This window comes from Scophthalmus maximus, chromosome 2 (assembly GCF_022379125.1).
Source record: "Scophthalmus maximus strain ysfricsl-2021 chromosome 2, ASM2237912v1, whole genome shotgun sequence".
NCBI lineage: Eukaryota > Metazoa > Chordata > Actinopteri > Pleuronectiformes > Scophthalmidae > Scophthalmus > Scophthalmus maximus.
In genome coordinates this window covers 1170292-1183270 of record NC_061516.1, presented here as the reverse complement: position 1 = coordinate 1183270, position 12979 = coordinate 1170292, and the positions used below count along the sequence as shown (strand labels likewise).

General features: G+C 42.3%; 1 protein-coding gene across 1 annotated transcript in view; it reads left to right on the top strand.

The window, feature by feature from the left end:
• LOC118300016 (mitogen-activated protein kinase kinase kinase 11) overlaps positions 1-12979 on the top strand; it is a 66161-nt gene that overhangs the window by 32404 nt on the left and 20778 nt on the right. Inside the window, exons 3-5 of the mRNA XM_035624064.2 lie at positions 7135-7283; positions 8127-8302; positions 10045-10291. Of these exons, the coding sequence (XP_035479957.1) occupies positions 7135-7283; positions 8127-8302; positions 10045-10291 (572 nt within the window). The remainder of the gene's footprint in view (positions 1-7134; positions 7284-8126; positions 8303-10044; positions 10292-12979) is intronic.

The following is a 12979-nucleotide window of genomic DNA, read 5'->3' as shown; positions in this document are numbered from 1 at the left end:
ATGTCATGGCTCACGGTATCGAAGGCTGCACTCAGGTCGAGAAGGATGAGGATGTTGAGGGAACGGGAGTCAGCAGAGGTGAGGAGGTCATTGAGGACTTTTAATAGGGCAGTTTCTGTGCTGTGGAGGGGGCGAAAACCAGATTGAAGGGGCTCAAAGAGTTTATTGGCATGTAGATGGGATTGTAATTGAGTGGCAACAATGCGTTCCAGAGTTTTAGAAAGGAAGGGAAGGTTGGAGATTGGGCGATAGTTATGGAGGGAGCAAGGATCGAGACCAGGTTTCTTTAAAATAGGGGTGACAGCGGCAGTTTTGAAGGCAGAGGGGACAGTTCCGTGGGACAGTGAGGAGTTGAATAGGTTAGTGAGGTAGGGGCAGAGGACGGGGAGGCAGGACTTTAGCAGGGGAGTGGGGAGGGTGTCAAGGGAGCAGGTAGTTGATTTGGAAGAGCTGATGAGTTTGGAGATTTCGGGGGGGGGTAACCAGGTCAAACTGGGAGAGGCGGCAGTGGGGAGGAGGGGTCAGGGGGTCAAGGGAGAGGGGGAGGAGAGGGTCCATGGTATGTGCTGGAGTAGATGCAGGGGGTGATATGGGGGATAATGATTGATTTATTAGGTTGATTCTATCAGTGAAAAACCGGAGGAATGAGTTGCAGAGATCAGGGGTAGAGGTAGGAAGGGAGTTGGTGCGGGCCTGTAGGAGGTTGGTCACTGTGGAGAAGAGGGTTCTGGGGTTTTGGCAGGGGTCCGTGAAGATGGTGGAGAGGTAGGCAGATTTGGCAGCGATGAGGGCGTCTTTGTAGGCAGTGATGTGGGTTTTGTATGCTTCGTGGCGGACTGTGAGTGGTGATTTTTTTGTAAGTCGTTCAAGTTGATTATACAAACCTTGTAAATAGAGCAGAATTTCACGAGGATAAATGGTAAATGGACTGTATTTATATAGCGCTTTTCTAGTCATATAGACCACTAAAATTGCTTTACAGGAAAGTCACATTCACCCATTCACACACATTCATACAGTGCTGCCATTTACCATGCATTTTTCTGTCACATTCATACTCATTCATGCACTGTCGGAAGAGCCGTCAGAGGCAAGTTAGGATTAAGTGTCTTGCCCAAGGACACAACGGCATGTGTACTGGCGGGAGGTGGGATCGAACCGCCAACCTTCGGGTTGGTGGACGTCCTGAGCCACAGCCGCCGAGGATGTTTGGCATAAAACACTCAATGAGGTTGAAGTGGTCTTAACTGACATGTCTAATTTGTAGTGACTCTGGAAACTGCCAGCTGATGGCCAGTATCATTTCAGCTCTACTGCTGGTGCAACTTACTGTTCCAATCACTACTCACCACCAATGTATTCTCTGTGGAAGGGATGTTTAAATTAAGTTTAAAAAATGCACGCAGTCCCCCTGGCTTTACGAAAGTGACATTAAACGTTGGACTTTCAATATCATGTACTAATTACTCGAGCTCTGGGGACAGAAAACATGGCATAAATGGAGTGGAAAGGGTGAGAGTGCAGAGACATGAGGGTGGGGAGGGGATGGAGATGGGGGGGGACAGTGATGAAGGGACAGAGTGATGGATTGCAGCAGGGCTGCTGCAGCCATGTGATGGCGTCTCTTCAAAGAGCAGCTCTGTGCTTTGTTGTGGGACATGTGTGCTGCACACTATCCCATTGTCTCCATTATAGAAGGGAGGCCACACACCAGACCAAACCACAGCCTTTTATCTGGGAATAGTTCTGTGTGCGCGCGTGTGAGCGTGCCCGCGAGTGTGACCACTTCTACACAGAAAGAGACGAGTCCCTCGATTATGGTTTGCGGTTTCATAATAATGACTGAAACTGAGACTGTTATGTGTTGAGGGGATTGGTGATGGCTCTTCATTTCTGTATATGATTTTGCATCCGGAATAGAGCAAGCAGGGCTGTCTTACTCAGCAATATAGGTAGACGTATAAATAATTAATCAAAGCAATAAGGCATTCACGCCTCTGCTGCACCGTGGTTATTACAGTTACCCTCATATGCTATGGTTTAATGTTAATCCATTGGATTTGGACCACATCATCCGTTCATGAAGGGTCCTTTGCTCGCCCATACAGAGCCTATTGGAAACTAATTCAGCATGCAGCAGCAACAGAAAACCTTTTTGAAATTGTCCTTGAGAAGACCAAAAAGGATTCTCCTACAGTGCAAGCTTCTCAAGGAATTTTCTAGTTCTATTTTGTGAGAGTGTGTAGTTGTTGTTTGGTTCTTTTTTAACTATTTTAATGGGCTCTATGCCATCTTTCAATCTCACACATACATCCCCTCACTTTCCATCCCTCTTGTCCTCTTGTCTCTCGACAACAAACCCACGCGGCCTTGTTTTCACAGCAATCACGGCACAATCTGGAAAACGTTGAAATGAGCCAGTATAAAATGAAGGGTAATCTTTGTTCTACCATTCTCATTTGTCCACGGCCCCTTGTCTCCAGAGCTGCCAAGCACAGACGACGGCCGCCTCGGGGCAAGCCGGCGTGCTGCATTTCTGCACGGTCACAGTTTGTGTATGTTGTAATTAAGGAACTAAATAAGAAAGGTCTGTGGCCTGCACTCTCCACTTAGCGAGCCTCCACAGTGCTTTCAGTCAGTTCCGGGCGAGGGCTAATTGACAGTGTGGGAGATCCAAGTCCTGCACCATGCTTCTTCTTCTTGGGACACAGGGCTGCTCCCATTGCATGAGCTCCAAAGTCCTGCTTGTGTCTGTGTGTGCTTGCACGCGCTCCACATGCAGGAGCTCACAATGCTGTGTCTTTCGTCGAGCAAAAATATTCCAATGCACTAACGCGTCTTGATTCTGTACTGTCGTTGCTTTGATAATGAATGTTAAAGGCATAATGTGTTGCGCAAAGCAAGAAGTAGAATTATACTTGAAATTCATCATGAAGTGCAGTATCTGAGCACCACAGATGAGCAAGTGTATAAAGGTGTTGGCGACAGTTCAGATCCAAATGAGCTGTTATTGTTAAAATGCCTCATATATAATATCTACTTAGTTTGGAATTGGAAGTAGGTGTAGCACATGTTGAGAAGGATGCTTCATGTAAGTTTGGGCTCACAGCTCAGTGTGATTTAGATAAGCCAGTAATAAAAATTATGGTCCTATATTTGATTCTTGCATTTACACAGGGTTCACCCAAGCCTTTTTATTTTTTCACAACTAGATTTCTGTAATGACCTCTATACAGGTATTACTCAGGCTTCTCTAGGGTAACAATATTCAAAAATACGTGACCATATAACATCAATTCTGGTTTGACTGCTTTGACTTCTTAGCCAGGCGTAGCCACACTAATATTCAAATGCGTATTTGTCTGGGACCTCTTGGGTAGTTTTTCGATTTCCAAGAGGCGCTACCAACGGACGCAGACCAAAATGGCTCCGGACGCAATTGGATAGACCTGAGAGAAAAGAATCGTTTGACGTCTATTGAGTGAGTGTGGTGTACTTTTCGCTCCTCTCTGCGTCATGGTATAAACCGCGCCCATTATACAAATAATTGGTTGTGATTGGACAGGCAAGATTTCCGCTGGAGGGAAATCACTTCCCAATAGAGGGGATCCAGACCTGCCACTGCAGGCTGCTCTGAAAAAAACTCTGATAAACTAATAAACCCACTGTTCACTACCATCCTGCACCGGGTCGGTACTGACTGCGGTAACGTGAGCTCCAGTACCAGTCGTCCCAGCCAACGTTACATGTGGTAAGTAACACTGGAACTATTAAACAACATTTGAAATAAATATTTGTTACTGAAATATAATAAAATAATAGTCTTAAAAATTACTTTTAGTGGTAATTTGCACCACTATATTTTGATTCTAATAAATTAAATCAATTAAACTTTAACTAAACAGAAGTTACGTTTGATGGTTAGTGTTCTTGGCATATAGTAAATGTTTTATTAACACTGGCTTGTAGTCTTAGTTATTATTGTCGTTTATTTATTTAATTTGGCCTTAAGGGACATACACATACACCAAACAAGAAAATCTTTAATTCCCCACTCCACTGTTGTAAACAGTGCACAGATCAAGTTTCCACACTGACAGAAGTCCGTGGTAGTCTACCTTACCTGTACTGCTATAGACATTACTGTACGAGATTATCACTTTGAATATGACTGTAAGAAAGGCACTTTTATATTTGTTACAAGATGTTTATTGCTTTCAGCACATTGGTTGTTGTTGAGTTCACCTGTGATGCTTCTACTAGCTGCACAAAACCATCCAGTACCAATCGTGGCTGCTTGACTTTACAGTTATATAGTCTGTCTAAAAATAAAGTATTAGAGACTGTCATCTATACTCTGAGATGTAGCTCTTTAGTTCCATTATATCTTACAAATGTGACATAACAGTGTTGTCAACATAAAAATGTGAGCTACACTCTTTAGTAGACTTATCATTTTTCATTATCTGAAGGATTTATCACACTCATTTATTAATTTTAATCCTACAGTCACAATGAGGACGTGGTGATGAGTTTGTCCGTCGAGGTGTCCAGAGAGCTGCAGACCTTGCCGTGCTGTTTTTGGCTGGTGGACTGTTGTGGAAAAGCCTTCTTCCACTCTGTTTCCACTCCGTGAGGAAGAGCAGCAGCTGACGTCCTCATCATCCACTGTGGTGCTGACAACCTGAGGGAGATCAGTAGCATCAGGATGGTCAACATGAAGACGACCTGCAGCAGACTCACCTCTTGCACATTGTGAAGGGGACCTGTAACTGCTACAGTTGGCAGTGTCACTGCTATTGAATTTGGCCTTCAGGACACACTTTGTTAAGCCTTAACATGTCCCTGACTTTCATGGACAATGTTGAGTTTATTTTTAAGTTCGTCATGGTCATTCTGAGCTCAGCTGTTGCAGCTTGCACAGGCCCATTCTGTATATTAAATGTGTTCTTTAATTTTAATATTGTCCACCTTTTTATGTTTTGTTCCTTCACTAAAAATAAATCTGAGAGTTAATCTATAACTTCTGGTTCTGGCTCATAAATTATGTTTATATTTTAACTATTTTTGTCTAATACTGACTGAATATGTCAGAGTTCACATTCAAAGCTGACTATTAATTGACAAATAACTCATACACCAAAGATAAAACCTAAAGCAATAACAGGTTTGTGTGATTTAAATATATTTTAAAAGAAGAACCGAGTTATTCATTTTTCTTCTTTGCTCTTGGAGACAGAACATGGTCAGCACAGTGGAGTCCTTCAGGCAGGTCCTTCCCTAATAACAATGACAAGACACAAATAAAAAATAGTAAGACAAGTTTGTAAATAAAGAGGTTTGTGTGCTTGTGTTCTGTATATTCAACTGTATTTGAGTGCAGTTTTAGATTTAACACTGTTCTTCCAAAACAGTGAATTTACAGTACAGTATGTTTAGAATATTTAATTGTTATCGAAGCTTACGGGCACCGTAGAATCATGTTATGTTCTCATGTTTCACTTGGGAAAAATGCGACCATTTAGTTATACACAAACCATATGTGGACCTGGGGTCAGTTCTTAAGTGATGAGTCCGAGTTCAGTACTGCCTCATGTTGAGCTTCCACTGGTCCAGTCTGTCTGGATTATCTGGAGGAAAACTACACAGACAAACCACGTCACATGCGATCACAAGTCTGTTTCTGCATCCTATCGTGCCAGTTTTAGTAAAAAATATGAATCAAACTTCTTGTGTTCTTCTGTTTCATTTCAAGTTACCATACAGGCGCAATAACCAACAACACACCTCATCCTCTACATTAACGTTATCTTCTGAAACAAGTCTGATATGTGACATCAACACTTGTTACAAACATCTTAATGTACCTTGACAGTTAGCATTCATGTTACATTAACATTGCACTGCTCGTATGGCACATTTCACGTGGTGGACCATATTTTCCAACCACACGCAGACACTTTTTATGTCGGTGTCGTGTTGTGTTGATCCCGCTAGCCTTGTCAGCAGAGCCGGAGTCTCGCTCGAGGCTAACCCCAGGCTAGCTGGCTAATGAGCACTTTAGCGAGCTAAGCTAACAAGCCAGGTACCGAGCGCAGAAACCGACACACGCTAATTACTGCAAACATAGAACAATACTATCATATTGCTTCCCGAAAGACCAGGAGTGCAAGCTTGTTGGACTTCTGTGTTGGGACAACTGACTGCAGAGCAGGCGTATTATTCATCCGGTAGTTGCTTGACATGTTCTCCGCAAGGCTCCGACACCACGGTCGAGAAGTCACGTTCACTGACCGTGGATTAAGCTCAGGTGACAGTGGCTAGCTGCCACCGAGCGGCTAACAAACAGCGGCGTCATCTCTCACTCAAGTAACCATGCCCCACTTATGCAAAATTTCAAACTGTAATATAATATAAATGAGCAAGTTACGACAGTTGTCACGAAGGGGGGGATTAGCCATTGGGACCAAAAACGTTTTTTGTACCAGACTGTAAACATGTTTAATTCTGCTGTAAAGTTTGGCATTTTAACATGGGGCTCTATTGGGATTTGCTCCTTTCTGGAGCCAGCCTCAAGCGGGCATTTAGTGAACTGCAGTTTATAGCACTTCCGCATAGGCTTCATTTCTCAGCCTCAGAGTTGGCCCCTTGGATCTGACCCAAGAACCCTAGATTTGAATGGTCTGCAAGCGACACGTGGACCAAACTATTTGTCATAGGGATTTAAAGTAATCCTGATGCTGGTAATTCAATACTCATTGAGCCTATTTTTACATTGAGCCTTGATCGGCCATGATTCTCTTTACTGTAAAGGCTTTTACTGTGAAGCAGGTTGACAGTAATTTGTTCACACACAACAGCTCACAGATGTGTAAACATAGCCATATGGCAGTGGTAATAGAAAGTACTATGAACACTAATGGTCACTGTATCAAGGACTTCTGAAAAGAAATGAAAATTCTGTTTACTACGTTGATCTTGCACGCAGCTTGATTTAAATAATTTTCAATGTATTGAAGTATATAGTTACGCGCTAAATGTGTTGCAAAAATATTGTGTGATGAAGCTTCTTTTGTTACTAGTTGTAGTGTGATTGTACCGTTTCATGCCTTGTGGTGTGTTTTCCCCTTCCAGCTATGGTGTTCTGCTGTGGGAGCTGCTAACAGGAGAGGCGCCCTACAAAGGGATCGATGGACTTGCCGTCGCCTACGGAGTCGCGGTCAACAAGCTCACGCTGCCCATCCCATCCACATGCCCCGAACCCTTTGCTCAGCTCATGTCAGGTGAGGCACGTGTGTTTTTACTTGTAGAAATGGAACCGGATGTACTCGTGGTACTGTTGAGGCTGCTCCTTTCTGTTCAGCGGTGTGAGAGCACTGTTGTGTGAGATTATCAGTGTCCCTGGCGTGCCTCTATTTCCATTTCCCCAAAGCTGGGTTGAAAATGAGAAAACAAATTACTGTATGTTAATAACCCGGCTGTGGAGAGGAAGTGTGTTGTGCTCATAGCACCAGCATGTTTGTACCCATTTATTCTCTTCCGTTGTTTCAAGTTAAAAGGAAATGTCACCAGGGTTCTTTCTAACATGTTAACTGCTTTTCACCCAACATTCTGTACATTTGCTTAAAATTAGACACAGTTTACATTCTTTCCTCTTAGCCTCTTAACATAACAAACAATAGCCACCTCAGAGGATTAATTACATGACATAAGTCTAAAAATTTTTATAGACACCTTCCAACAAGGTGATACAACGGGCCTTGTTTTTAAGTGCAGATCAGCATGTGAGGTTTATGGTGAATCAGTGAGTGACTTCCTTCTTTCACATCCCTTGATACAAGAAATATTTCCAAAGAAGTGAAACTGGAGTGGAAACTACATTTTAGTTTTTTTATTTTAAGGAAATAATATTTTACTACTTGTTACCAAACTAAAGCACACAAACACAAAACTCCTTCATACTCATTTTTGCTCTGCTTTGGCCAATTGTGTATTTTTGCATAATTCGGCGTCTCCTTGTGAGGACACCTTAACGTACACACAAAACCCGAAAGAGTGCAACTCTGTAGATGAATTGCTGTGCTGTGGAACCCAGTGTCTGACTGTGTCCGCTGTTTGTGTGGCAGAGTGCTGGGACCAGGACCCCCACCGCCGACCCAACTTCTGCTCCATCCTGGCCCAGCTGACGGCCCTGGAGCAGCAGGTGAAGGAAGAGATGCCACAGGACTCCTTCCACTCCCTGCAGGAGGACTGGAAACTGGAGATCCAGGACATGTTTGATGAACTCCGGGCTAAAGAGAAGGTACAAGGCACTGAGTGTAACCATTTTCATACCTCTTTTTATTATTATTATTTATTATTTTGTTATATATTTAAATTCCACCTCCACTCAAAAAAGTGTTTTTCTTCTGTTTCTGTCCTCTAAAATGTCTGACATTGATTATAGGGACTTGTATCTGAGCAAATTTAGTCACTGTAGAGGGTTTTGCACATTCCTCTCCTGGAGTAGGAGATTTCTGTGTACTTGAAATTCAAACGAATCCTGGGCAAGCTTAGATTAAGTACGTCACAAATTCAGAAAACCAATCGCTGTCGAATATGCAAATGTAGGCAAAGAAACTGGAAACTTCCACTGCACGTGGAGGCAGCGCATCCATGACAGGGCGATAGGTGTGTCAGCAGACAGTTAGAGTTAACATTTAGCAGTTCGTGAAAGTTTTTACAGCAACCCTGGTAGAGTGTGAAGTTTTTGGATGGATATGATGTAGTGCGGGTTCCTACACCGGTCAACCTAGCGCGAGCAGGTGTTGTAGGCGGGCCTCGGGGCCTGTGTTATTTGCATGTCATAAATATTCAAAGTCTCAGAATTCCTCAATGAGGGAGAGAGAGTGGATGGTTTCCCCATTCGGAGGGTTTTTTAAAAACTTTTTTGGGGGTATACAATGTTAAGAATTTTTTTTTAGGCATAGCAGAATATTTTGATATACTTTAAAAGATGACTGGAGGGGATCTTTAAAGAAATAGACATAAAATTTCCATACAGACCAAATGAAATGAGCATCCTTTTCAGTGCAACAATAAAAATAAAATTGTATCACACATCAGCTGCAAGCCTGCATCAGGTTCACTGGCTGAACAGGTCAGTGTGCAGAACCATCAACATTCCTCATACAAACTAAGAAACCATCATTAAGATATAAAATTCAAACTTTCAATGTAGAGGAAACAAAACATTCCATGAATGTCTCTCGATGAGTAACTAACGTGACTTTCGTAACTGACATATGCCGTTGATGTAGTTGGCAACTATACACAATACAATTCAACACAGACTCTTCCTCTTTGAGGAATTCATAACTGTAGCAGTGATTGGAGCATTGAGGGAAAGGGGCTGACCTTAGGATCAGTCAGAGGAATAGCATCTCTAGAACTGTTCGCCTCATGACAATCATGAAGATCTTTTATCCATTTAGGGCAAAGATCATATTTTATTTAAGAGGTAAATCTGTATATATTGACAATCGTGGGAGTATATTATTTGCAATTTTACCTTTTAAAAAAAGGCATACAATTTCTGATATACTGTTAATTAATGTAAAATGCATTGCTACATATTAGAAATAAATATAAGCAGCCATTATCTTTGCCACCATTATAGCTTAAAAGAGGTAATTTATCTCCAAAGATGGCACAACAAAGAAACATTAATTTTAGTTTTGGATGTTTTATTTAAGTTTTTTATAGTTATTTTTAAGTGGTTTGCACAGTATCTAATGTAAGATCCCTGGTAGAGAAGCCCATATACTCAACGCTACTCAGCTGTGCCAACACCTTCACATCAAACACAAATCTGTGAGACATCAAATAAAATGTCAAACAGCAGCCGGGAGTCATCTTGTCATTAATTCTGATGAAAGGTATCATTGGAACCAACTTCACTGTGACCCGGGAGGAGATAAGACTGTAAACCTGCATAACCTCAGTCACACACGATTGGGACCTGCTGGTGATAAACACCTCCTCGCCTCTTTTCTCCTCCATCAGGAGCTGCGTTGCCGTGAGGAGGAACTGAAGCGGGCGGCTCTGGAGCAGAAGTCCCATGAGGAGTTCCTGCGGCAGCGCGAGCAGCAGCTGGCCCAGTGGGAGCAGGACGTTTTCGAGCGCGAACTCAGTCTCCTCATCCTCCACCTGAACCAGAACCAGGAGAAACCCAACGTCAAGAAGAGGAAGGGCACCTTCAAGAAGCACAAGCTCAAGAGCAAGAATGGCGAGAAAATCAGCATGCCCCAAGGTTTGTGTGTGTGTGTGAGTGTGTGTGTGTGTGTGTCTGTCTTTGATTAGTTCCGTCACAAACAAATAGAGCCAACTTGTGTCAGCCTGCAGTCTTGACAAGAAATCCCATTCCGAGAGACATTTCTGGCTCAGTCTCAATACAACAATAAAAGTTAAAAAAATTAAAAACAAACAAACATTGACACACAAGAGAGCAGAGAGGAGGAAGTATGTGTGTTTGTGTGTGTGTGTGTGGGGGGGGGGGAGAGATTGTGGTGCAACTGCTCTAATTTTGCAGCTCGGCTTTGCTAAAGATTCGTATCAGGGCTGGACATATTTGAAAAGGAGGCTGCAGATATATAGTTCCTTTGAAATTGTTTCATATTTTCATTTTAAAAAGTGTCAAGAAGTGACAACTCCTTCAAAATGTTCTCTCTCAATTTATTCTGAAAAAGCCCAAGTAACAACAATCAGACTATGGTATGGGTGTGAGGAGACACTCAGCTCATGGGATGAGACGATACACGATATTGGGCTCACGAGAACAAGACACTATATATGACTGGAATAATAGCCTTTTATTTGACAGAAAGTCACAAAATGCCAAACAATGCGGGTGCATTTTGAAATGTTTTGTTATTGTCACTTCAGTTCTACTTTCTGAGTATGAATTATCATATGCAGTAAAAAAACAAAACAATATGCAAGCACATGAAAAGGTTTTGCAACAAACCTTATATATGTGACCTTATAACTGAATGAACCATGCGTGAGCTTTTAACTTCTAAATTAAGTGGATTCTTTGTAGAGGTTCGGGACCACTGTTTGAGCAAAATGTGCGCGTGACAGAATGTTGTACTTAGGCTCGGTGTGGAGGAGTCGCTGAGATTTTCCACTACGCTACTGACCTCATATCAGCCGCAATGAAAACGCCAATGTCTCTCGTTATGCCATGGCTCTAGTGGTTGTCTGTGGAAGTGCAAAGGCATTTGTCAGCATTGTCTGGCCTTTCATCATTTTATTCACAGGCACAGCTGATTTGAGTAGAGAGCCGTGGTGGTTCTGTAAGTGTTTTGGGAATCCAAAATGCTGCCGCACAAACGGTTCTGGCCGCAGCTGGACACTAGTCCGTGAGACAGCTTATCACCTCGGCGAGGAATATCGTTGCATTTTATATTGTGAGATCTTGTGCAGTATTAAACGCATGGTCACACCCCTAGACCATGGTTAGACAAAGATGTGACTAAAGCGTTGATCTTAGAAAAGCATTGATCTCACAGGTCTGATACTGTATCTGCACTGACCAACACGCTCTATTTTTGCTCCTGTTTTCCTGTTCACACTCAGCTGGCTGCTGTTTCTCATGTATTCTCCACTATCACAAGGTCACACAGGCTGCTGCAGTGTTTCAGTGTGTGCGAGTGTATTTTGGGCAGAGCAAGCATGCGTGAATGCACTGTGTACGTGTGTGTGTGTGTGTTGTGGTAAGGCCTTTCCCAGCAGCAGCAGGGCAGTGATGTGGTGGTGGGGGCTTGATGAGAGGGGAGACTGAGCCAACCACGCCTCAACACTTCCTGTCCGTGGATATACACCTAACTGGCCTCTCTCATTTTCATTGCTCACATTCTCTCTCTCTTTTTTTTTCTCTCTTCCCCTTCTTTTTAGGCGTCCCTCCTTCACACTTTTCCCCTGCTCTTCTCCCTTCTAGTGTTTTTATTCTCCTTCTGAACATAACTTTTCCTTTCCTCTTAACACAAACATTATTATTATCTTTTCCTTCATGCTGTCTTGCTCTTGCACTTTGTTCACCGTTGAGTAACTTATAGTTTATTCCAGATTTACATTTTATATAAGTAGATATAAATAAGAACATGCCCAGGGGGTTGTTATTCAGGAATTAGGATTTATATAAATGTCACATACACAAATGGTGATTGCAGTGAAGTGCAGTGTGGTTTGCTCTCACGGCTGTGCTAAAAGGCTTGAGTGAAAAATGAGAACGAGAAAGAGAAATAGAAAGGATGAAAATTCAAGGATAAAAGAAACAGAGGCTCTTCTGTAGCTTTGCAAATTTGGCTCAGTCATGGTTGTAAAGTGGCTAAATACACGGAGAAACAAATAATTCAACGGACCGATAGCTCAGCAACATTGTTGTGTGGCTGTTATTCCAGGGACATTTTAAGTAAAACGGACTTAAAAGAAGTCTAGATGGCCCAGGTTTTTGTTTTTTTAAAACACTATGTTGCTTGAATCAGCACAGTAAACATAAACTAAATATTAGCTTCTTTTGCTAGCTAGCTAGTTTACCAAAAGAGTTTTTCTTACGTCAATGAGCAAATACTAGCTAACGGTAGTAGCTGCTTGTTATAAGGCATGATGTCAGACTACATAGTTAATTCATTAGCTTACCTCTGTCCTTTTTATCAGTGCCCATTTGATACCCTCACTCAAGACCACTGCACGTAATAATATCTGTAAATAAGTAATTTAAGAACATAATTTAGTAATTTAAGGGCAACCCACTGGTTACAAATACAAAGGGTACAAAATAAATGACAGATCAAGGTAAGGAAATATATCTAGGACATGATGGAAATGATGAGGAAATGATTCATATTATGAGGGCATGATTTACTCATTTGAGAGAATAATTGAAAGTATCCCTCCTGATACCAACCAGGCCTTGTAGGTTACCATTAGTGTGTCC